The following is a 25,580-nucleotide window of genomic DNA, read 5'->3' on the forward strand; positions in this document are numbered from 1 at the left end:
AGATTCGGGCGCAAGGGGGGGGGAGACACGCGTAGGGAAGAGCCATGCGATTCGCCGCACTCCCCAGCACGTGATCTGGGGTGGGGGTGGTGAGACTTCCGTGGAAGGGGGGGGGTCCGTTCCTTGGGAGGAGCGAACAGGAGAGGCCTGGAGGGAAAAGGGTGGGGGGATTTGTGGGATCTGGCGGCTCTTGTTGGTTGCTACTTGGCTTTTCTTTTCTTTTTAAACTATTCTGTTGCTGTTTTGAATTGTCGCTTTAACTGCTTAGGTCTGCCCTGCTTCAGTCCAATCTCAGCTACGCTGATCCCCAGTTCCTTCTGCCCCTTGACTCTAACCAGCCCTTCCTGGCTACAAAACTGAAAAGTATGCAGACCACGGGAGAGTGATTTCAGCTAAGCATACCTTTATTTAGTCAGGAACAAAGACAACTGACCGGCTGGCAGGCCGGCTTAGTTCAGAAAACCCGCCACCAAGCACACCTAAACACACACCCCACTCCCCATAGGCTATTTACAGTAACCGAGAGACCTATTGGCCTCCCAGCTGGGGACCGAGCCCTTTCATTGAACCTGGCTACGATCCTACTGGCCCATTGTCTTTTGGCATGAAGCTAGTGAGGTTTGTGCCTGGCCAGTCCGGGCAAGTCCAGACATGTCAGCCTGGATACATTACAAAAACCAACCCTTTCTACCTATATGGCAGTGATGGCAAACCTTTTAGAGACCGAGTGCCCAAACTGCCACCCAAACCCCACTTATTTATCGCAAAGTGCCAACACGGCAATTTAACCTGAATACTCAGGTTTTACTTTAGAAAAAAACTCATACATTAACTTAAGATGATCCAAACAAAGTAAGGAAAGCAATCCCAAATGCTTTCATTTACTTAAAATTATTTGGCAGAGAATTCCACACTTTAATGATGGTCTGGGCCTGGCTGGGGCAATGGCACGCGTGCCCACAGAGAGGGCTCTGAGTGCCACCTCTGGCACCCGTGCCATAGGTTTGCCACCACTGCTATATGGAATGGTACTAAACCAACCCTTTCTACCTATATATGTGGCTGAGGACATTCTGTTTCACTGTATCTGAAGAAGTTTTATTCACTCATAATACTCTGACTCTCGGTCAAAGAAAGAGGACCCTGTGAGAGGGGAGATGTCATGAACTCCTTCACTGAGACAATTTGCGGAAATACTTCATGTATGAAAGGGAATACCTCCTCCGCTCCCCCCCTCTCTCTTTCCCCCCACAACCCAGCCTGAGTGTGTGACTGGACCAAGGGCACATCACGTGCTTTGTGGCAAAGTGGAGATTTAAACTCTGCACACACTAACAACCACACCACTCACATACTGGAGACTCCCTGTGAATCTCCAAAGGCATCTCGGAATCCACAGGATCCACATCCTGGCTTCTCAGATACCTTGATCTGAAATTATGGGAGCATTTGTGTGCTTGACGTACAATCCAGGACCACAGAATTGCCTCACTTTTTATAGTTCATGAACCAGTTTTATCTTCATCACCACCACCACCCCGTCATACAGACGCCCAGAGACAATAATCCTGTACTCAGTATAATAAGACAGTAAGGAAAAAAGGCTATTCCCATATTCCCATATTTTCCTACCTCAGGCCTTACATCATCCTTTAAGGATTGTATAATCCTGAATCTACTATATAGGTCCAACACTTTTTTGAGCAACACTGCTTTTAACTTAAGGAATATTTCAGTGGGAACATTTGGCTATACAATCTCAGGAGAATGTATAGTTGACCAGAGAGAAGTACTACTGGACATGTGATTGCACTGGAGGTTTCATTTGTATTTTTGCCCAGTAGTTAAACTTTGGAACATTTGTTTTCTGGTCTTTATCTCATATTTTGTATATGTATGATTAGCCAACATGTTCTATTTGCATTAGACCTCTGAGGAAGGCCTGTGTAGGCTGAAACGCATTAGGTCTATTTTATCAGCCTTTGTATTTTTATATTTGTATATGAGGTATGAATGGGCCCGTATTTGTGATTTTAATTTGTGTTTAATAAATACATGTATATTTTTGTGTGTTTCATAATTAGATTTTTAGAGTTGGCCCTCTTCCATTCTTGACTAACCTTTTTAGGTTCTGAATTCTAGGTTTTAGGTTCAATTCCCCCCCCCTTTTTTTTTGTGTCTGTCTTTGTGTCCACATATCAAGATGCCTGGTATTTGGACTCCTGGGGCACCCCTACGATGTCCATTGCTGGTGTCAGGTATTCCAAGAACTCAGCACCAACACACAGGACCTTAAGTAGGTTCAGTTTATTGATCAGAGTAAAGGACACTCCATGAACTCGTGTGTCAGGAATAACCCAAAATGTGCGGGTAAAACAGTTATACCTCAATCATACAAGACCCCCTGATCAGTAGAAGCCAATAAGCAAACGCCTGTAAGCGCGGGGAAAAGCGAACGGACTAGGCAAGGGCGGGAGGCTGTTAAGGAGCGGAGCCAGGTGAACCAGGCGCTCAAGGCCAAAACCAGATAACAAGGGAACAGGGGAAAGCAGGGTGGTGAGGCGCAAGTGCACAGCCCACACATTCCAGCACTGTAACTCCACAGCAATCCTTTGTTGTTGTTCAGTCGCACAGTCGAGTCCGACTCTTCTGTGACCCCATGGACCAGATCCCGCCAGGCCCTCCTGTCTTCTGCTGTCCTCTGAAGCTTGCTCAACTTCATGTTCGTTGCATCGATGACAGTCTAACCATCTCATCCTTTGCCGTCCCCGTCTTCTTTGACCTTCAGTCTTTCCCAGCATCAGGGTCTTCTCCAGTGAGTGCTCCCTTCTCATTGGGTGGCCAAAGGATTTGAGCTTCAGTTTCATTATCTGGCCTTCCTTATGGTGGTGTTAACCGACAGCTGGTTGAAATGACCCCCCTTGGGAGACAGGGGGGTCGGCATGCTTACAATGGGGTTCCCAAGACAAGAGATGAACAAAGTAGGTTTGCCATTGCCTGCCTCTGAGCCGCATCCTTGGACCTCTTTGCTGGTCTCCCGTTTAAGCACTAACCAGGGCTCATCCTGTTGAGCTTCCCAGATCAGATGAGATCAGGCTAGGCGGGGCGGGCCATGCAGCTCAGGGCACGAGCAACCCTAACATGGGTGATCTGCGGCCATACCTGTGGGCTGATGGTCAGCCCGTCTCCCCAGCCCTCTATGTACTCTGGCTTGTGAAGATGGAAGCAGCATAGAGTGGGAAGAAATAGCCTAAGCTGTGATAGGGAACAGCCCTCACAGGCCAGAGAGTTCTATTTTTCTAAAGGGCACGGAGCTATCTGAGAAGTCAAGTTCCAGTCCACCACAAGCTTCTCAACTCAGGCCTCTTGGGGTGGGGGCCAATGTTCCCTCTAAGCTGTGGAGTCATGTGAGCAAAAATTCTGGTTTGCGAGCTCCTGGCATTAAAGTTGGGAGCGAGCGATCTGGCTGCTGCATAAATTTAGTTTGCTCCGGAGCCCTCCTTCCTGAGCTAAGACAAAAATGTGTGAGCTGGAGGCTAAAAATCTGTGGGCTGGCTCACACTAACTCATCTTAGAGGGGACACTGGTGGGGGCTGTGCTCTAGCTGGCCCATCAAACTCAGATCTCCATTCGTCGTTAGAAGCCCTTCCCTCAGAGAAGGTCTGTACCGCCTTTCCTTTGAGGAGAGGGGCTCTCCTCCATCAGGCTGTGTGGCCAGCCAGCCATCCTTCTTCCCTGGCAGGAGGCCTGAGAGGGCAGAAGGATCACAAAGGCCACTGGGAGAGACAGCTGAATGCTCTTTTTCAGCTGTTTGTGACACACACACACCCCACACTGTGTGGGAGGGAACTGGTCAGGTTGAGGGAGTGGAGATTCTGCAGTTCATCACAGGCTCCCCATCTTTCCCCTCAAGGTTTGTGCAATCCTCCTGGGGCCTGACGAACAGATTGAGAGTCTTTCCTGAAGACGAAGGGATGCTCTGGGCTCACAGGGGTGGGTCGTTGTGGGACAGTGAGCTCAGGTGTTATTCTGCTTCTTTCAGGATACAAGATGATCTCGATAGGCTGGAGAACTGGGCTAAAACAAATAAAATGAATTTCGATGGGGATAAATGTAAAGTTCTGCATTTAGGTAGGAAAAATCAAATGCATCATTATAGGATGGGGGTGGCTTTTCTGGGCAGTAGTATGTGCGCAAAGGATCTAGGGGCCTTAGTAGACCACACGCTGAACATGTGTGAAGATTGCAATTATGTCCCCTCTAAGCCTTCTCTTTCCCAGGCTAAACATACCCAACTCTTTCAGCCTTTCCTCGTAAGACTTGGATTCCAACCCTCTCACCATCCTGGTTGCCCTCTTCTGGATACACTTGAACTTGTCAACATCCTTCCTAAAATGTGGGGCCCAAAACTGGACACAGTACTCCAGGTGAGGCCTGACCATAGAAGAACAGAGCGGTACTACCTCCCGTGATCTGGACACAATGCTTGCATTAGCTTTCTTCACAGCCACATTGCAGTGCAGGCTCATATTTAGCTTGTGATCAACCAGAACACCCAGATCCCTTTCACATGTGCTGCTGTCAAGCCAAGTCCCTCCCATTCTATACGTGTGCCTTTGGTTTTTTTGTACCTAAGTGTAGGACTTTGCACATATCTCTATTGAAATTCATTGTATTTGTCTCAGCCCACTGTTCCAGCCTATCTAGATCATTTTGAATCCTGACTCTGTCTTCTTCAGAATTAGCAATCCCACCCAGCTTTGTGTCATCTGCAAATTTGATAAGCATCTCCTCTATGTCTTCCTCCAGGTCATTGATAAAAACATTGAACAACACCGGACCTAGGACTGAGCCCTGCGGCACTCCTCTCGAGACTTCACGTAGACGCAGAGCCATTTACGAGCACTTGTTGGGAACGATTTTTCAACCAACCATGAATCCATCCAACGGTTGCACCATCCAGTCCGCATTTAAGCAGCTTATCCTCAAGGATATCATGAGAAATTTTGTCAAATGCTTTACTAAAATCTAAATACACTATATCCACAGCATTGCCAGAGTCAACCATTTCATACTGTGTACAGGAGTATTATGGTTATAATATGGTACCTTTATATCAATACATGTATATACGTATATAAAAAGCACTTTAATAACATTTCTGTGGGCTATTCCAATTATAACACACGTATAAAATATGAACATTAAAAGAACATAATGATATTCCAAAAGATTTTATAGATACCTTGAAATCACCTGTTATCCTTTATTTTAATCCATATGGGGATTTTTATAGAGTTTTAAAAAAGATATTAAATCTAAATTAAATTTTCTAGTTTTGCAAAAATGTGCCATTTTGTTTTAGCAAGTAGGGGTCCTCCTTGTATAACATACTTCTGCAGTTTTAAGTGGCTTTTTTAACTGTCAAAAGATTTGTGATTAATATCTACTGTTTCTGGCTGGACTTTGAGATAACTACACACCTGGTCATTAGCTCTTGGAAGCATCTTTCCATGCAAGCAAATAGTGTATTTACTGTAAAATAATGAGAGCTGCTGGAAAGGCATATATATATTTTACACTTAAAGAAGGATTTTAAACTTAAAGAAGAAAAGGTTAGCTTCATCTTCCTTATAAAAAATACTAAAACTCATAAGCAGTAATGAGCTTCTGAGACCAAGCAGAAAGCCTAAACATAAATCTTCAACTTTTGACAGGTTGTGATGGATTGTTCCATCCTCATTAATAGTTTACTGATGTTCTTTTGATGCTGGGACACCTGTTCATTAAGAAATTCCTTCTGTGACAATTAAATAGGATATAAGAGCTGTTTTTACAATTCTGCTTGGTATTAACTGGTTTGCCAACTGTTTCAGGAAATGCCAATGTCTTTTCCCGAAGACCTCTGAAATACAAGCAATCAGGGGTCATTTCCTGCAGGAGCACATAGGAGCGGAGCTCCGGCAGTAAAGAGGAGGAGGAGATTGGATTTATACCCCGCCCTTCACTACCCAAAGGTGTCTCAGAGCGGCTTACAAACAACTTTCCCTTCCCCTCCCCACAACAGACACTCTGTGAGGTAGGTGGGGCTGAGAGAGCTCTGACAGAAACTGCTCTTTTTTCAAGTACAGCTCTTATCAGAACTACGGCTTGCCCAAGATCATCCAGCCAGGTGCAAGTGGAGGAGTGCGGAATCAAACCCGGTTCTCCCAGATTAGAGTCCGGTTCTCCCAGATTAGTTTCTTCAGGCACAAGCTCTCCCTCCTCTGTGAGGGCAGATCTGCGCGCTCCCCCCCCCCCAATAGCTAGCAATCAAAGAGTCCAGTGGAGCCTGAGCAGTGAGTGGTGCCTTCTGACACACTTCCGGTGATGTCAGGGTGTGTGGCATATGCAAATAAGTTATGCTAATGAGTTATGCTAATGAGCTCCTGCACCTCTTTTTCTATGAAATGACCCCTGCAAGCAATAATCACTAGATTTTGTTCATTAGGTCTCCTCTACAATTCTATCAGTGTACCAGAGGTTTTGCAGAGTTTTAGCCGCAGACTGAGGCTCAATCCAGGCCTAATTCTGCGACAGAGGCAAGAGGAAGGAGGGTAGTTCTCCAAAGCAGTACATCAGCTTACACACATCAGTAGAACAGCAGGTTCTCCCCCATCTTTCTGTCAGCCAAAGGGAACTACCTCCCCCCATATTCTCCCCTTTCTCTAAGCCTCCATGGTTCAGAGTCTTATTTACTGGAGAAAGCTTCTTCCTCACCTGCTTAGCGCTGCACACACACCTCACTTGCGAACAAGCTACTGGCAAAGACTTGCAAAGGCACCGCACTCAAACCTCAATGCTTAGACTGGGGGGGGGGGAGGACTGACTTTGTTCTCCTCACTGCTGCAGAACTGTAACTGGAGAAGCCATCCTCCCACCATCCTGAAGCCCACACCCTTTCCTCTTCCCAGGTTTTATTCCCCCCCGATCCTACTCCAGCCAACACTCTTAACCCACTTCGGGTCCGGCAGCTTCTCTTTAGCATGGCTTGCTTGCTTGTTCCCTTGGTCTCCGAGACACAAGACGAGCTGGCCCCAGGATCTGCGTCTGGCATCGAGGTCTCTCACACACCCCATGCAGACCCAGCTGGGAGGCTTCTCCCGCCTAGTGGCTTAAACAACAGCCAGGAGAAGCTGGCCCAAGGATCAGTCTGCAGTGGGGAGGTCTCTTGCAACCACACACAGACTTCTCCGAGGACAGGAAATGGGCGGCTGTTGGGGAAGAAGACAGCGTGGGTCCTGTATAGAAAAATTGCTTTCTGCTTTCTATATCCACATGCCTTCTCCAGTGATGTCTTTTGACAACATGCTGTGTCTTGTTTCCTGTTGCAAGCCAAATGGTGGGGGCCACATGGCCTAAATAGCCCTGCCATAAACCCACATTCTTTCACACTTTCATGCCAAACGCCAGACCTCATGGCACCACTTTCTGGCCCACATGCGACTAGTCACGTAGACCATGAAGTAGCTGGAGTTTGGGGTCACTTGACTGCAGGCGGGGCTCCAAACTTCTAGCCATTCCTGTGTTGCAGCTATTGGCCACACACCCCTTTCCACTCGTGATTGGCTGATAGCCACAGCTGATTGCGATTAGATTGGGGTATAATTGTTTTGGTCCCCCTGGGAGTAGTAGCTTAGCTCTTCTCTTTGCTTGCTTAGCTCTCCCTTTCTCCTCTTGTCATTATCTGTTTAATGGCACCTGGAAATGCTGCCTCTTGAGAGACAAAGAGTTGCTTTGTGAACTGGAGCACATGGGTGCAAGGATGGGATTTCTACTCAAAATCCCTTGGTACTTGGACTATCCGGGACTGTGGATGTTCTGACTTGGTAACTATGAATCATTAATGTTTAGTTAAGGCAAACAGCCCTAGCCTTTGTTATTTTTGTAATCTCTGGTAGTCTGTATGCTAAGCTCTGTATTGAATAAAGATCTCTCTTATCACTAAATTGTGTATGATGTTGTAACTGAATTCCAAGGCTAAATCCTGTGGCCTAAACGCTCACCCCATACGCTACCTTGGTAAACAGTGTGCATCTCTGGAATGAGTTGCTAATGTGTTCTGTCCCAGATGCCAACTAAGGGCTGAATCTCTCCCTTAGGAAAGGCAGGGACTAGTGAAAAGAGGTTCTGGTGGCATATTGTTCTGGAAACCAGAGAGGGTATAGACCATCTCGTGGTTTGTTGCTTAATGTAATGAAAAGTACAGAATTCCTTCCCATTCCTGGACTGGCTTGGGTGGGCAAATACCTGTACAGGCCCAGAGGAGCTTCTGGCTGGGCACAGAAGAAGCAGGTGAAAATGAGACCAGGCAAGCTGTAAAGCTGAACTCAGGGGCAGCTCGGACCAGCCGGGGAGGGAGCGGAGAGAAGAGAGCCACGGGCTGTATGAAAGCCCTAGGCAGGCCAGTTCTGGCCCATGGGGTGTAGGTTTGACACCTTTCCCTAACACTTTATGTAAGCAAATTTATGAGTCATTGAATAGGGTGCAACTCTCTTGCCTGGGTAGACAACCTCTCTTGAATCATTCAGTTTTGCACAGTTTGTGGAACGCCAGGAGAGAGGGAGCATTCCTGACTTCCTCAGACAGGCCACTCCAGAAGGTGGGGGGCCATAACAGACCCAACAGGTGTATGAGCAGTTGTTGATTTTGACCATTGGCAAGTTGCCCAGGCCATGAAGGATTTTCTGTGTAACAGCCAACATTTTAAATTGAGCCCAGTCACTGATGGGCAGCCAGCGGTGCAACTTTAGAGTGGGAAGAATATGCATGATCCATCTACTGGATAAAAAAACTGTGCTGTGGCAATCTGCACCCGCTGGAGTTTCTGAACTGATTTTGAAGAAGACCCATGTACAGAGAACAACGTTTGAGTCCACTGGCACCTTGAAGACCAACAATTCTTGGTATGAGCGTGCACATGGAAGCTTATGACCAGAATAAAACTTTGGTGGTCTAAAGGTGCCACTGGACTCAGACTTTGTTCTGCTCCTTCAGACCAACATGAAAAGGGGAGGAAGAAGCATGAAAAGAGGCGGAACTATTGGAATCGGAAATATAAAAGAGTGGGGAAGGGAAAAATGAGGTGCATCCCACATGTCCTGAGATTTCCGCACCTATCAAACACAACTCTTTGAAGAAGCCCCCCACCCACCCCAAAGACTTAATCCCTCCTACTATCTTGAATGTACTTCAGCTGACAGAGCTCATCATTGCTTTCTTACTTCAGGGATCTATCTGAGGGCTTCAAATACAGCCTTCTGTAGTTTGAGCATTGATAACATTTTTTCCGAGTTAGGGTTAGATTTCTGTGTAGATTAAAGTTTTTTAAAACCGTCTATGTTGTTTCAATGTTTTATGTGGTCGGTGGTTGTCTTTTATCAGTGAACTAAGAGAAGTGCTCTTTTCACAGGCTAAGCGGTTGCCTGGTTTCTCCTTCTGTGGGTTCTTAGGTGTTTATGAAAAGTGCTACTCCAACTCAATCTCTTTCCACGCTCTGAGCATTCAAAAAGTTTCTCCCCTGTGTGGGTTTCTTTGATGCCGCTGAAGACTGCCAATCTGACTGAATCTCTTTCCACACTCTGAGCATTCAAAAGGTTTCTCCCCCCTGTGGGTCCTTCGATGCAGATGAAGATGGCTACTCTGACTGAATCTCTTTCCACACTCTGAGCATTCAAAAGGTTTCTCCCCTGTGTGAGTTCTTTGATGATATTGAAGACCAGCACTCTGACTGAATCTCTTTCCACACTCTGAGCATTCAAACGGTTTCTCCCCTGTGTGGGTTCTTTGATGACACTGAAGACTGCCACTCCGAGTGAATCTCTTTCCACACTCTAAGCATTCAAAAGGTTTCTCCCCTCTGTGGGTACTGAGATGGTTTTGAAGAATGCTGCTCATACTGAATCTCCTTCCGCACTCTGAGCATTCAAAAGGTTTCTCTCCTGTGTGGGTTCTTTGATGACGCTGAAGACTACCATTGTGACTGAATCTCTTTTTGCACTCTGAGCATTCAAAAGGTTTCTCCCCTGTGTGGGTTCTTCGATGCAGATGAAGATGGCTACTCTGATTGAATCCCTTTCCACACTCTGAACATTCAAAAGGTTTCTCCCCTACATGGGTTCTTTGATGCTTTTGAAGATTTCCATTCGAACTGAATCTCTTTCCGCACTCTGAGCATTCAAAAGGTTTCTCTCCTGTGTGGGTTCTTTGATGCACTTGAAGTGTGCGCCTGTGAGTAAATCTCTTTCCACACTCTGAGCATTCAAAAGGTTTCTCTCCTGTGTGGGTTCTTTGATGCACTTGAAGTGTGCGCCTGTGAGTAAATCTCTTTCCACACTCTGAGCATTCAAAAGGTTTCTCTCCTGTGTGGGTTCTTTGATGCACTTGAAGTGTGCGCCTGTGAGTAAATCTCTTTCCACACTCTGAGCATTCAAAAGGTTTCTCTCCTGTGTGGGTTCTTTGATGCACTTGAAGTGTGCGCCTGTGAGTAAATCTCTTTCCACACTCTGAGCATTCAAAAGGTTTCTCCCCCGTGTGGGTTCTTTGATGCAGTTGAAAAGTGCTACTGTGAGTGAATCTCCTTCCACACTCTGAGCATTCAAAAGGTTTCTCCCTTGTGTGGATTCTCTGATGCACTTGAAGAAAGGTACTCCGACTGAATCTCTTTCCACACTCCGAGCATTCAAAAGGTTTCTCCCCTGTGTGGGTTCTCTGATGCTGCTGAAGATTTCCACTGGTGCTGAATTTCTTTCCACACTGTGTGCATTCAAAAGGTTTCTCCCCTGTGTGGCTTCTCTGATGTCGTTTAAGAAGGCCACTCCAACTGAATCTCTTTCCACACTCTGAGCATTCAAAACGTTTCTCCCCTGTATGGGTTCTCTGATGGTGTTGAAGATTGCCACTGGTACTAAATCTCTTTTCACACTCCGCACCGTCGAAAGGTTCCCCCCCTTTGTGGGTTCCTTGATGATGTTGAAGGTTGTCACTCAGACTGAAGTTCTTCCCATACTCTGTGTTTTCAAAAGGTTTCTCTTCTCTTTGTATTCTTAGTTTCCCAAGAAGCTGTGACCTATATTTGATGTACTTTCCACACGGAACAGATTTACTTGTCTTCAATGTATTGTGCTTTGGAAACTGTACATTATGCTGTCTTCCATCTCTCTTCTCAACCAAACAGCCGCCTTTCTTTCTCATAGTTCTACTTTGATTACTGACATTTCCTTGTAAATCTTCATCATTAACTTTATCTGGAAATTGCGGATGAAGTTCCTCACTCTTCTCATGTCTCTGATCGTTCTCTGCTGGAATAAAGAGAGACCTTTTACTTATTTATTTCTTTTGTTTAGCGCCCTTCTCGCGAACGACCTCAGGGCAGTACACATCAAAGTCATATAAAACACATAAAACCTATTAAGGCCCCGTTCACACGGAGTATTTGTGGCGCTAAAGATACAGATGATAGGTGAATTTTCTGGGCACGATCACACCACAACATCTGGGAAGTGTAGTGCACCCATGGATAACCCGTGGCTTCGTGCCAAAGATACAGAGTAAAAAACTAGTACTTAGGATCTACTAGTTTCTGGAAAACGCGGGGCAAGGGCGGGCGTCTGATCGCGTCCCGTCCTAGGCCTGTCGCAAAGCAGTTAGTTTTTTTTTAAGTCTTCACAGGATGCACACAAACGATCATGCGCATGCTCACCTTTTGATGAGAAAAAAAATATTCCCGTTTGCTACGGAAGCGGCGCCTGGCGATTGCTGGTGTGATCGCGCAGCGCCGCTTCTTTGCCGTGCTGCAGGATAGCCGTGTGTTCGGCACCTCACGCCCTAACCACGGGACCTCGATGGGACGTGTGATTGGGCGGCCGCGCGTTATTTTGCTCTGGGGCAAACAGCCACGCTTCCCCCCTCCCACATTTTCCGGCCCGTGTGACCGGGGCCTAAACAGTTTAAGATACAATCCTAAAGCCTAATAACCGTGTGGCGCCATCATACAATTCTGGCCCCCAATTTACATGAGCAATGGGGGAACAGGGGTGAAAACAGATTGTGAATCAAATGGTTAAAAACTGTTAAATGGTGAAGAAACAGTCACTTGTCCTCAACCGTATGTTTCGCAGAATATCTCTGCCCTGCAAACCCTGCTAAATTGTAGCAAATCCATAGTACTCAGATGTTAAACAACAGATAGTTCCTCCAAGTTGGTTGAAGACAGCCGGACACTTTTTGGGCCAAGGACTTCCAACAGATGTTGGTCACTGGAGCGTGATGCTCTCCGGGGGACATACCAGCAGAGGAGGTCCCATAGGTACTTTAGTCCCTGACTCTTCAGGGCCTTAAAGGTCAAGACCAAAACCTAGAACCTGACCCAGTACTCAACTTTGAAGCAGTGCAGCTGGCGAAGCACAGGTTGCGTAAGTGCAGTTACTGGTGTCCCTGTAAGGATCCGAGCCGCTGGATTCTGGACAATCTGTAACTTCCAGATCAGCCTCAAGGGCAGCCCAGCGTAGTGCAAGTTACAGTAATCAAGTCTAGAGGTGACCGTTGCGTGGATTATCATGGCTAGGCTGGGGCTAGACAGGTAAGGGGCGAGTTGTTTTACCCGACTACATTTAGCAACTGGGAGGGCAGGTAAGTTTAGTGTTGGGGGAAAGAGGGGTGCAGGAACCGTTTCATGTACTCTCATTCCCACTGTTCATTTTGAGAAGGGAGAGGCGCTGGCTTCCCAATTTTATCCAGAGAGGGAGAGAGAGAGAGTTGTTCTAAACCAAAACTGTATTTATCCCATTACACACTCTTTGCCAAAGAGAGCCTCCCTCCGAATCCTGCCCAATTCAGGCTGGAGATCACCTTCGCTAAGAGGGTGGCTAGCTACAATTACAAAGGGGGGTTAAAGGCACCTGCATACCTTTAACCAGGTAGTACTACCACCCGTCCTTTTGTGTTCCTCCAGTCAAGAACCAAAGGACACCCTCCTGACCTTACCGGGCTTAGCTAGGGAATCCTCCCTGCGAGGTTGGCTCACAGCAGGAGACCCACAGGTTATTCTAGAGGTAGTACCCAACTGTCTTAGGCACCAGATAACTCATTGCAGCAATGGAGACAGAAACCAAAAGGTGGTAAATAAAATATATGTTTTTTTAAGTGCACAAGATATATTTATTAAAAGGTGCAGAATTACTTAAAACAGTACTGTGAAGGAAAACAAGAAAGCTAAAGATTAACAAACTTGCTAAACCCTTCTACAACCTCGGTTCTCAAAGGCAAGATGTCAGCCATTCAGTTCTGGGTCCAAATGTACTCCGTCTCCGGAGTCCCAAGCGTCAGGCTGGTTGGCTTCAGCAGCCAGAACTCCCAAGATGGCCGAAAGGTGAGCAAGACAGAGTTACAAATCAGCTTCACATGCAACACCACCATGCCCCCCAAAAGGATGTTAAAGCAGGTTATTTATCGCCGGAACCCTCAGTGGTCGCTAGGCCTGTGCACCAATCAAGGTTCAAAGCAATGTCTTCTAGATACAAGAAGGCCAATCAAGGAAAGGACGATTTCATTGGTCTCTGATTGGTCTCTGGTCATGTCAGAAGAACAGGTGCCGTGACCTGCAGTTTCACAGCACCAGTCCCTTCCCACAGGACTTTGAAATATTCACGAGGAACGCCAAAGCCAGAGAGGGAACATGTTACCTTGCAGGTGCACGGATGTTTGCTCTCCCTAGCACAGCTGTGTGAGCTGAGGAGACTTAAAAGACAACATTCTTAAACAAGAGCAGACCGCAGCCAAACTGAACCAAAGTTTTAAAGCAAACTGCATTCTGAGTGAGCCAAAGTTTTTGGTAGGATTTCAATAGTCAACATAGAATATTTCAACACAACCCCAATACATAAATAGTGCACATAAGTTTATAAAGGATATCCTTGGTTGTTCTTCCAAGACTCACCATGGCAGGTTGGTTGATCAGAACAACTTTGAACAAAACTAATTCAGACATTTAAGTACTCTTTTTCACCCATCGAAGCTAATGTAACTGTCAGTTAAGTCTGTGATGAGCATTTGACGTGCACAACAAGGTGAGCCCCTTTCATTCTGTCTGTGGAGTAAGGAATGTCAAGGAAAGCTGTGTTAAGCCAGGGTGACTCATGAGTCGAGGAAGCTGGTTTCTGATACTCTATCTACTTAGAATCTGATAGTGACTTCTGACTGCTGCAAAGTATGAACATCCCCAGAAGGTGAAAGTCACATGAGTCAAAGTGGTGTACAGTGACGACCACAGCATTCAGCAGAGTTCTGAAGCTTCCTGGGAACAGGACCAAAGTTTCAACTAGGGGTGTGCATTCGGCTATAGCCGAAGTGTAAAAATACCCGAAAAATACCTTGTCAGTATTTTTCGGGTATTATATAAGCCAAATACAGATCAGGTGCAGGGCACCTGGAGAAGATCATGTAGGGAACTCAGGCACGTTTGCATGCCAGTCCTCGGTCTCTGCGGCCGGCCTGCCTGCCAAAGTGGGCAGGCTGGGAAAATAGAGGGCAGGCACGCAAACATGCCCTTTCCTTTCCCTGAGCCTCTCCGCTTTTGAGGAGGGAAATAAAGGCATTTTAAACATGCCTAGGTTCCCTGCCTCCTTTTCTCCAGCTACAAACTGTCAGCTAGAGAAGGGAAGGCAGAGAGCTGAGGCTTTCCCTAGTCAATTTCACTCCCAGCTGACTGGTGGGGAGTGAAATTGACAGGGAAATCTGTAGGGGCTACCAGAGGGAAAGAAGGCATTTTAACATGCCTCCTTTCCCTCTGGTAGTGTAAATCAGACCCGAATATATTTGGGAATACCAAATATAGCCCCAGTCCGAATACCTTACCGTACTTTACTGGGGAAATTCAGCATTTGCCAATATTTTTCGGGTCTGGTTTACCGGTGGTTGTTTTTTTTGGCACATACCTAGCTAATTACTATAGAAATTAAAGTACCACAGGTGTATCAGAGGTTTTGCAGCATTTTAGCTGAGGACTGAGGCTCAATTCAGCCCTAATTCTGCAACATTGAGCACCTGGGAGGGCAGGTAAGGTCCAAAGGTCTATATGTGACTCCAGTAGGAAAGGATTCACAGCCCTTTGGCCTTGTCCAGCTTGGCTGACCTTAACCACCCCCTTGCCTTTCCCCAGAATATCCAGGATTTAAGGATGCCACAGCCTTTCCAGAGCCACAGCTGAACTCTTGCCCAGAGGGAGCTTCTGATCCTCTAGCCCCAGAAGGTCTGCCTTCCGCCTTACCCAGCAGGCATCATAATTGTACTAAACTCTGAGGCAGAAACGTCCCATGGGTATTCCTTGACTGTTCCCTTAAGATAACTGTGAAGGATCCCCACTCTCATCCAACTCACTTGGGAAGGAAATCCTCTCTGGAGAGCCTCTTGAAGAACTCTCCAGACTTTTTCCTGAATGCAAGGCTGTTGTCCGTCTCCACCAGTGTTCCCTCTAAACTGAGTGAGTGTGAGCTAGCTCAGTTTTTTAGCCACCGGCTCACACAGCTTTGTCTCAGCTCAGGAAGGAGGGATCTAGAGCAAACTAATTTATGCAGTAGCCAAATCGATCGCTCACAACTTTAATGCCACTTGCTCACAAAGCAGAATTTCTGCTCACAAGACTCCACAGCTTAGAGGGAGCATTGGTCTCCACCATGGCCTCTCTTATAATTCTGGCTTCTTTCACACAGAGACAGAGAGATAGTTGGGGGAGGGGGAGGTAACTCTTATATAGAAAGGACAGAAATCCAAAAAATTATCCTGGAAGGGCAGAAACATGGTCAAGATTAAAGCCCACAATCCCAAACAGCAGAAGGGGGACAGATTATTTCCAGATCAATGTCAGAGCAGATGTTTGTAATCCCATCCAGGGAAAGGGGTTTGTTGCCAAAGGCTGGAAACAGAGAAAGGAGGGTTTGGACCCTTCTGGAGTCTTTCTGAGGGCCTCTCATCCCACCTTCGCTTCAGGCTGGGACACTTTCTCTGGTTTGGGTGATGGCCACAACACTGCCCTCAGTTGCTTCTGGGCAAACAGCCGGACAGTAGATACGTGCGTCACCACAATGGCAGCAATTCGCACCTTTGCTGCCCATGAAAGACACTTACCCAGAAAGGCCACATTCCCGTAATTCTCCAGCATGACTTCCCGGTAGAGGGCTCTTTGGTCCGGATCCAGCAAGGCCCACTCTGCATCGGTGAAATACACGGCCACCTCCTCGAAGGAAAACGGGCCCTGAAAGAAAAAGCAGAAAATCCCTCCTCAGAGATCACGCCAGGCAGAGACTGCACCCTGGAAGGGAGTAGACTGGGAGGGTACAGGATGTATGGCTTGGCATGGGGTAAAGGGAGTGGCGTTCAGAGCCTCTTTCGCCCAGACACCTTGTAGAGGCTGCAAGAGCAAAAGCCCCCCCTTCCGAGAAAGGAGGGGGAACCCAGGCCGTCACCCACTCAGATCCCCTACCTGGACGGGAGGGGCAGCCGCCGTTTCCACACCTCTGAAAAGATGACGGCTCAACAGCATCTCTCCACTGCCTGTTCCTGAGACAAAGGAGGAAGGAAGGGATATTCCCACGACTTTCTATTCTATTTGCTTGTTTGTTCCCTGCTTCGTTCACCGCATTGTTCTGTGTACACTCAACACATCTTAACACTTTTTACAAAATACTGGGAGAGGCAGAAGAGAAGGACCAGGTACCAGGAGCCTCAGGGACTCTACATGCTGCCAACATATTTCAGACTTCTGTCAAGTGTGTGGCAGGTTTGAGGGAGGGTGAAGAGAGAGATGGAAATGACGCTGCATGACACGTCACCGTCACATTCAGACCAGACATGACTTGAGCGCATCTGAAGACTCGAGGGTCATATTAATGATTTTTCAGAGTGCCTCTTGGCAGGCTCACTTCATGGCCAGGTTTTCAGCCAGACGCAACATCAGCATGACTCCACATCTGCCCCAGACCCCACCCCAAAGGCCCTCCCCAAAGCTCCTGGGCAAAGCCCACCGTCCGTATTCCAGCATCCTGTTTCCCAAAGCGGCCCGCCAGATGCCCCTAGAAGCACGGGCACAGAAGCCAAATGTTTCCATCCTCATTGGCCCCCAGGAAGGGTTTTTCAGAGCTCTGCTGCCCCAGAAGGTGGAGACTCCCTTTATTCACCAAGTTGAATAGTTCTGCCGAGATCTGTCTACCTTAGGGAAGGCGGGAGAGAGATGACTCTTTTAATTAATGGGAGGAATTGTCCTCCAGGAATTTGTCCAATCCCCTTTGAAAGGCATCACAATTAGCGGACACTGAGTTCCACAAATAAACTCTTTGTTGCAGGAAGAATTGTTTAATTCCCCCCCCCCCGTGACCTGCACTCTCTACCCATCAAATTCACTGGGTGCCCCAATTGTATCCAGGCACAAAGAGTTCTTACCACAGGACAGGACATCTTGGACACGCTTCATGGCCTGCGCCCTCTGCTCTTGCTCCAAGGAACTTCCTTCTGCTTCAGGGAAGGTTACTTCTATCTTCAGGGATGGTGCCCACATCTGAAACAGCAGCGAGGGAGAGGGGTAAGAGATGGAGTGGAAAAGAGACCAAGGAATGGATCCTGCCCCACTCCCAGACTTTGCACCCTTCCATCAGCAGACTGGGTGAGGTCTCTGGAGGGATCTGAAATTGTCTGGTAGAAGAGGCTGCTGAAGGAGACTGTAACACTTGGACAAATATCTCTCATAGACACTTAGGTTAGGATAAAGCCAGATATCATTGCTTGAACTGGACATGGAAATTCCCTCACCTGCCTCTTCTCCTCTGCCTGACTCAGGAGGAAACCTTCTGCCAGGGCCACCGCCTGGGAACTAGTCTCTGGCCCGCACTCTCTGACCCAGCCCTGCATTTCCTGGGGCAGAATACTCAGGAACTGCTCCAGGATCACCAGGTCCAGGATCTGCTTCTTGGTGTGCCTCTCCGGCTCCAGCCACTGGCTGCAGAGTCCATGGAGCTGGCTGCAAACTTCTCGGGGCCCATCGGCCTCATGGTAGCAGAACTCCCAGAAGTGTTGACAGTGTACCTCTGAGGTCACAGTGTCTTTAGCCAGGACCTCTGGCACAGCTCTTTCCCAGAATTCAACAGCACTCCCAGGTTGTATGGGATGGGGGCCTCTCCTTGCTCTCTTGCCAGTTCCAGGTCCTTCTGGGTCCTGCGCTTCCATCTCCTTCCCCTTCTCTTGGGTCACCTGTGTCTGTGCAAAGATGTCTTTATTTGCTTGGCTATGATGGGAGGCTCCTTCCTGAGGGGACGGAGAGAGACAGAAAGCAGTGTGTCAAAAGTAAAACTAAAAAGAATGGAAATACACCACAGAAGATCACAAACCTTCATAGTGAGACTGCCCTTGCTGGACCAGAACAAAAGTGCTTCCTGTGTTTTGTAGACCAGGTTTAAGATCATTTTGCCATATTATAAAATCCAGCTATCTTAGATGTGCTTCCTTGGTTCTTTGGGGAAGTTACGTGTCTCTGTTTGGCCCTTTAAGGATCCAGTGAAGCTGATGGGCAATTAAGTCAGGACAGACAGAAAGCGATTAAAATATGGAATTCGCTGCCAGAGGATGTTGTGAGGGCCACAAAAAATAAACAGCTTGAAAAGCGGATTAGATAGATTCATCGAGAGCCAGTGTGGTGTAGTGGTTAAGTGCGTGGCCTCTAATCTGGGAGAACCGGGTTTGATTCCCCACTCCTCCACTTGCACCTGCTGGATGACCTTGGGCAAGCCGTAGTTCTGATAAGAGCTGTCCTTGAAAAAGTGCAGTTTCTGTCAGAGCTCTCTCAGCCCGACCTACCTCACAGGGTGTCTGTTGTGGGGAGGGGAAGGAAAAGGAGTTTGTAAGCTGCTCTGAGACGCCTTTGGGTAGTGAAGGGCGGGGTATATATCCTCTTCTTCTCTCTTCTTCTTATTGGTGGCTACTAGCCATGGTGACCGAGGGGAACCTCCACATTTAGAGGTATTCAACCTCTGAATCTCAGAGCCAGGAGGCAAAATCAAGGTTCTTCTTATGTTCTAATGAAAGGAGCAGGTATTCTTTGGTGTGAAAGACCTATCTCTGCCCGAGACCCTGTGTCAAACTTGCTCTGCATTTTATGGCTTGTTTGTCATAGCAACCGAGGGGAAGGTGGGGGAGAGTGAGAAACTGAAATGCTTTCAGTTTTCCAGGCCGCTTTGAAGTAGCTTGCATCCTTAGTGCCTCTGAGAACCCATATGTCCTTGGTACTCAGCTTTCACAGCTCGGCTTCATCTTACATATGGGGGGGGATGGCATAGGGGGGGTAGTTAGCCATTGCTTTTGGCGGGTGGAATAACAGCAGGTGATTGGTCCTGGGACTTTAGGGCCCCTGTTTGAACCTTGTGTATCTGTTGCATTCGCGCCTTTAACCTCAGTTCTAAGGCAACCAGTGTCTAGTCTGGATCCTGTCAATGTCTCAATAAAGCTATCATTCTCCAGAGTGAATGTTGTTGGGAACATGGATGTGTGGTCGTGTGTGTCTTGCTCCATGTCAGGAAAGTCAGTTTGACCCACACCACACTGCTCCACACTGTGCCTTCTCCTCTCTGGCTGTTTTGGAGGGAATGTGGTCGCGTGGATGCCAAGGGCATCAGGGGGCAAGAGCCGTGGCATGGCCTCGCCACACTGAACTGTGGTGGTTGTTCTTCACATGGCCCTGAGTTCCAAAGAATCCCCGCAGAAGAAGAAGAAGAGGAGGAGGAGGAGGAGATTGGATTTATACCCCGCCTTCAGAAAATGCTTTCCAAGCCGGATTCTTACCTGGTTTCCTTTGCTTCCAAGGTGACCCTCTTTTCCAGAGGGGCCCTGAGACAAGAGAATCAATATCTGAACATTGGTTTATTGAATGTGGACTTGAATTTGGCTGGGAAATGGCATCTGTAGGCAACCAGAGTCCTTCCTGTTCAAAATGGCTGCTAGGCCAGAGAAAGGCTGAGCACTTCATTTTCAAAGTGGCTGCTAGGCCAGAAAAAGCCTGAGCACTTTCTGTTTAAAATGGCTGCTGGCCAGAAAAAGACTGAGCACTTCCTGTTCAAAGTGGCTGCTAGTCCAGAGACAGCCTGAGCTAGGGCTGCCAACCCCCCCGGTAGGGTGGAATTCCCCCCGCCCCGGAGGCCCGTCACCCGACGCGGGGGAATCCGGGCCCGGGGGGAACTCCGCCCCAGCGTGCGCGTCACCCGGAAGTGACGTTGCACGCTGGGGGCGGGGCCACGCCATTTGAGGGGAAAACTCTTTGTTTTCCCCTCAAATGGCTGCCATCTGAGGGGAAAACTCTTTGTTTTCCCCTCAAATGGTGTGGCCCCGCCCAGCGTGTGACGTCACTTCCGGTGACGTCCTGGCGGCACGTGCGCGCATTCCAAAGCGGCTCCCGGACCGGCAAGACGATCCCCCGCGGGTAGGGAGTTTTGATTTGGCAACCCTAGCCTGAGCACTTCCTGTTCAAAGTGGCTGCTAGGCCAGAGGAAGCCTGAGTACTTCCTGTTTAAAATGGCTGCCAGGCTAGAGAAAGGCTGAGCACTTCCTGTTCAAAGTGGCTGCTAGGCCAGAGGAAGCCTGAGCCCTTCCTGTTCAAAGTGGCTGCTAGGCCAGAGAAAGCCTGAGCTCTTCCTGTTTAAAATGGCTGCTAGGCCAGAGAAAGCCTGAGCCCTTCCTGTTCAAAATGGCTGCTAGGCCAGAGGAAGCCTGAGCCCTTCCTGTTCAAAATGGCTGCAAGGCCAGAGGAAGCCTGAGCACTTCCTGTTCAAAATGGCTGCTAGGCCAGAGAAAGGCTGAGCTCTTCCTGTTCAAAATGGCTGCTAGGCCAGAGGAAGCCTGAGCTCTTCCTGTTTAAAATGGCTGCTAGGCCAGAGAAAGGCTGAGCACTTTCTGTTCAAAGTGGCTGCTAGGCCAGAGAAAGCCTGAGCACTTCCTGTTCAAAGTGGCTGCTAGGGCACAGAGAACTACTCCCTTCCTGTGTAAGGTGCCTGCTAACACCTTTCTCTCAAACACTCCTGCTGTGTGGAGAAGGAGATGGGCATGAGAGACTGCAGGGAGGGGGTACTTACAGGGGGTCCATCCAAGCCTGGCATCACGAGGAGGCCGGGTTTCCCTCTGGGGCCCTGAGAGGGAGAGGAGAAACATGTCAGGCCAGCCGTGGCTTGGCACCCTAACCAGCACTTCCCCCCACAGCAGTGGGGTAGGACACACCTCCTTTCCCCCCGGAGGCCCCATAGCGCCTTGTGGTCCTGGCAGAGCCTAGAAAGAAACCCAGAGGAAGACTCAACGTCATATGGTCCCACTCAACTTCCAGGATCCCAAATCTTGAGATCCCCGCACTCTTCCAATACCCCAATCCCCTAGACCCCAACCCCCCCCGAGGACCCCAGAAGACCCCCTTCAGGCACAAACAGAACGAATACCACTGTGAAGTGAAAGAGCCACACACACCCCCGGCTTTGCATGGCCGAGGTTCCCCGGTCAATCCCTGGCATCTCTTTGAAGAGAAGAGATTGGATTTATACCCCACCCTTCACTTGGCGTCTCGGAGCGGCTTACAAACTCCTTTCCCTTCCCCTCCCCACAACAGATACCCTGTGAGGTGGGTGGGGCTGAGAGAACTCTTGACAGGAACTGCTCTTTTTCAAGGACAGCAGTGCCAGAGCTTGTGACTGACCCAAGGTCACATCAGCAGGCGCAAGTGGAGGGAGTGGGGAATCAAACCCGGTTCTCCCAGATTAGAGTCCGCGCACTTAACCACTACGCCAAACTGGTTCTTTCGTTCTTAGGAAGGGCCAATTCCTGGTATGAGCCTCTATCAGTAGCCGTTACCCAGGCGTAGTGGAGCCTCCATGTTCAGAGGCAGTCTGTCTCTCGAGACCAGACGTTGGGGACCATGAAAAGGGAGGTGGGGGCTGCTCCCTTCGAGCTCCAGAGAAATGTTGGAGGCATCTGGCCAGACACTGCGGGAAACAGGAGACTGACGTAGATGGACCCCCTTTGTTCTGACCCAGCGGGGCTCACCTGCGTCCAAAGTCCCCTCTTACCTTAGTCCCTGGTATGGAATTCACTGCCACAGGAAGTGGTGGCAGCTACAAGCATGGACGGCTTCAAGAGGGAATTAGATAAGCATATGGAGCAGAGGTCCATCAGTGGGTATTAGCCACAAGGTATAGATAGGGCCTCTGGGGCAAGTGATGCTCTGTCTTCTTGGTGCTTGGTGGTGGGGTCAACAGTGGGAGGGCTTCTAGTGTCCTGGCCCCACTGCTGGACCTCCTGATGGCACCTGGTATTTCTGGCCACTGTGTGACAGAGTGTTGGACTGGATGGGCCTTTGGCCTGATCCAACATTGGCGTCTCTTATGTTCTCCTATGTTCCCTGCTGACCGGGGGGGCTGGCTCCCCTGGTGGCCCCTGGTTGGAAAAAACAAAACATAAACTCATAAAGCTGCTGGAGGGACCAGCGGTGTCCTTCTCAGAGGGCAGTTAGGGCAAACCAGTTAAGGCGAAACAACCAAGCAACGCAAGACAGCCTAAAAGGAAACCGTCAAGGCCAGAAAAACGGGATCTGGGAAGTCTTTTGTCCTCCAGTTTCCTGAAATGCCTCCAGGCTGGGGCTTCGGTGAAAGTCAGAGGCCTGGGGCCACCACACCGCTGGCCCTGCTGGCTTCCTCTTGTGGTACGGAGAGACCTGCCAGGAGAACTTCCCACAGCTGGGAAGGTACCAATGCACCAAACTTGCTCCAGGCTGGAAACCATGCTCTCTAATCTCAGAAGTCGGGTTGTGGCTACTGAGGAGTAATGGAAGGGCACTCTGCCCATGCCCAGAGGTATGTGTACATTTGCTTCTTTGTGGCGGAAAGTGTTGTCAAGTCACAGCTGACTTATGATGACACCGTAGGCTTTTCAAGGCAAGCGACATTCAGAGGTGGTTTGCCATGGCCTGCCATCCGCACAGAGACCCTGGACTTTCAGAAGAGGTTTTTCTGTGAAATGTTGGTGGGGGGGGGACCCTTCCTGAGTCCTCCACAGCAGCCTGACCCCAGGGAAGTCAAGAAAATCTTCCTTATGGAGATTTTGAAGCCAAGATTTGGGTATCAGATCAGTCCCAGAATAACCAGCCTCAAGCAGAGGACAGGACTATCAACACTCGTCCTTTTTTTTTTTTTAAAGAAGAAGATACAAACACGATTACTTTTTTAGAAGGCAGATGAGCTTCAGGGGTCCTTCACTTTGTTTCTACAATGCAGAAATCTCTTTGACGAAGGGTAATGAAAAATCACAAGTCTGGCAAGCCAAACCTTTCCCCTTCCCGCCCCCGTACAAAACAGATACTCACCAGGTTCCCCTTCGGCCCACCTGCCCCATCCACGCCACACTCGCCCTGCAGAGACACAGGCAGAGGTTCTGTGGCAGAACTAGGGGGGGGGGGGGTGGAGCTCTGGGGGATGGCAGAACTAGGGGGGGGGGGGTTGCAGCTCTGGGAGACGGCAGATCCCCTCCCCGGGACTTACTGGTGGGCCTTTGATTCCTGGGGGGCCTTTGGGGTCAAGCAAACCACGAGGTCCCTGGAAAGTGGCAGGGCAAAGAAAAGCGGGCTGTCAGTACCCTGGCAGAGAGGCTGAGAGGAAGGGTTCTTCTCCTAGCTACACGGACCCCGAGTGCAACCCTTGTTCAGATGTGCAAGGTACCTGCCCACGTGCGCGCCCCCACTCCGCAATGCTTCCAGCCCATCCTCTGCCCTCAGGAACACCTGGAAGGCCCAGCAGTGAGGAGAGCCGCTTGAGGAACGCTCCGCTCCTTCTGCACCCCAAGGCAGCCGCACTGAACATGCCCAGAGGCAGGGGAGGGGAAATCGGGCTGCCTGGACCAGGCGACATCTGGGCACGCTCCACACCACCGCCCATCTTTGGCAGTCCAGAGGCAACTCTTTGGGTGCCACACCCGGCACATTCCGTACAGCTGCACGGGTGTGTAGAAGGAGCTAGAGTTTGCTGTTCAGGGCTGCCATTTCTAAGAGGGCTGAAAGGTGTCTGACAGAAAGAGTTCAGACACACACGTACACATAACCCCCCCCACGCACATATGTCAAAGTTTCTGCCGCATGTAGACATGTTTCCCCTTTGAACCCCAGAAGACCTCCTGGAAAGACCCCCCCCCCCCGGCCAAGACCCAGAACGCTGGAGGGGGGGGACGAAGGAACGGGAAGGAAGGGATTTATACCCCACCCTTCATTCTGAGTTTCAGAGTGGCTTAAAATCACCTCCTCTTCCTCTCCCCACAACAGACACCCTGTGACGTGTGTGGGGCTGAGAGAGCTCTGACAGAAATTGCTCTTGACAGAATGGCTCTGAGAGAACTTTGGCTGACCCAAGGTCACCCAGCTGCCTGCCTGCGGAGGAGCGGGGAATCAAACTCGGTTCTTCAGATCAGACTCCGCTGCTCTTAACCACTCTACCAAACTTGGTCTCCAGATCCCTCACCATCTTGGTTGCCCTCCTCTGGACACGTTCCAGCTTGTCCAGTTTGGTGTCGTGGTTAAGTGCGCGGACTCTAATCTGGGAGAACCGGGTTTGATTCCCCCACTCCTCCACTTGCACCTGCTGGATGACCTTGGACAAGCCATAGTTCTGTCAGAGTTGTTCTTGAAAGAGCAGTTTCTGTCAGAGTTCTCTCAGCCTCACCTACCTCACAGGGTGTCTGTTGTGGGAAGGGGAAGGGAAAGGAGTTTGTAAGCTGCTCCGAGAATCCAAGTGAAGGGCGGGGTATAAATCCAATCTCTTCTTCTTCTTCTTCTTGTCTATATCCTTCTATAGTTGTGGGGCCCAAAACTGAACACCGTACTCTAGGTGAGGCAAAACCAGAGCAGAGTAAAGCGATGCCATTGCTTTGCATGACCTGGACACTGATCTGTTGATGCAGCTTAAAATCGCATTTGCCTCTTTAGTACCGCATTACATTGGTGACTCCTGTTCAGACTATGGTTCTACTAAGACCCCTAGATCCTTTTCACACATACTGCAGCTAAGACGAGTCTCCCTCATTCATCTTTTCCTTTTCTTTTTATGAGTATGAGGTAATTTCCCACCAGACCAGATTGTCTCAGGGATCCTGGAGGTCTTTTTGCCTTCCGCTAGGCAGAGAGCAAGGACCACTGGGGGGGTGGGGGGGAAGCAGGTGTCAATTTCCTGTGTTGTGCAGGGGGTTGGACGAGATTCAGGGGTGGCCAAACTTGCTCAACGTAAAGAGCCACATAGAATAAACGTCAGATGCTTGAGAGTCGCAAGACATGGACAAATATTACACACATGCTTTTATTCTAAAAATATGCAAATCTGCTTTTTATTAACATTAAATGACTGCCAAAAACAAAACAGATATTGACAATGATATTTATTTGTCCAGTGATATTTATTTGTCTAAGAGAGAGAGAGAGAGAGAGAGAGAGAGAGAGAGAGAGAGAGAGAGGGAGAAAGAAAGAATGAAAGAGGGGGAGAGAGAAAGAA

General features: G+C 48.9%; 1 protein-coding gene and 1 long non-coding RNA gene across 2 annotated transcripts in view; both read right to left on the reverse strand.

Moving 5' to 3' along the window:
* The window catches only part of LOC107108349 (zinc finger protein 729-like), a gene marked incomplete at its 5' end in the record, with an annotated part of 66,608 nt that overhangs the window by 18,225 nt on the left and 22,803 nt on the right, over positions 1-25,580 (reverse strand). The window contains one exon of the mRNA XM_015408776.1: positions 9,586-10,833. Coding sequence (XP_015264262.1) covers positions 9,586-10,833 — 1,248 coding nt within the window. The remainder of the gene's footprint in view (positions 1-9,585; positions 10,834-25,580) is intronic.
* LOC107108350 lies at positions 18,281-23,451 on the reverse strand. Its single transcript, XR_001482437.1, has 3 exons — positions 23,414-23,451; positions 21,144-21,197; positions 18,281-18,330 (listed from the first exon to the last, which is right to left on the reverse strand). It is a non-coding gene; the product is annotated as an uncharacterized LOC107108350 (long non-coding RNA).

The sequence above is a fragment of the Gekko japonicus genome, unplaced genomic scaffold (genome assembly GCF_001447785.1).
Source record: "Gekko japonicus isolate JY-2015 unplaced genomic scaffold, Gekko_japonicus_V1.1 scaffold2979, whole genome shotgun sequence".
Taxonomy (NCBI): Eukaryota; Metazoa; Chordata; class Lepidosauria; order Squamata; family Gekkonidae; genus Gekko; species Gekko japonicus.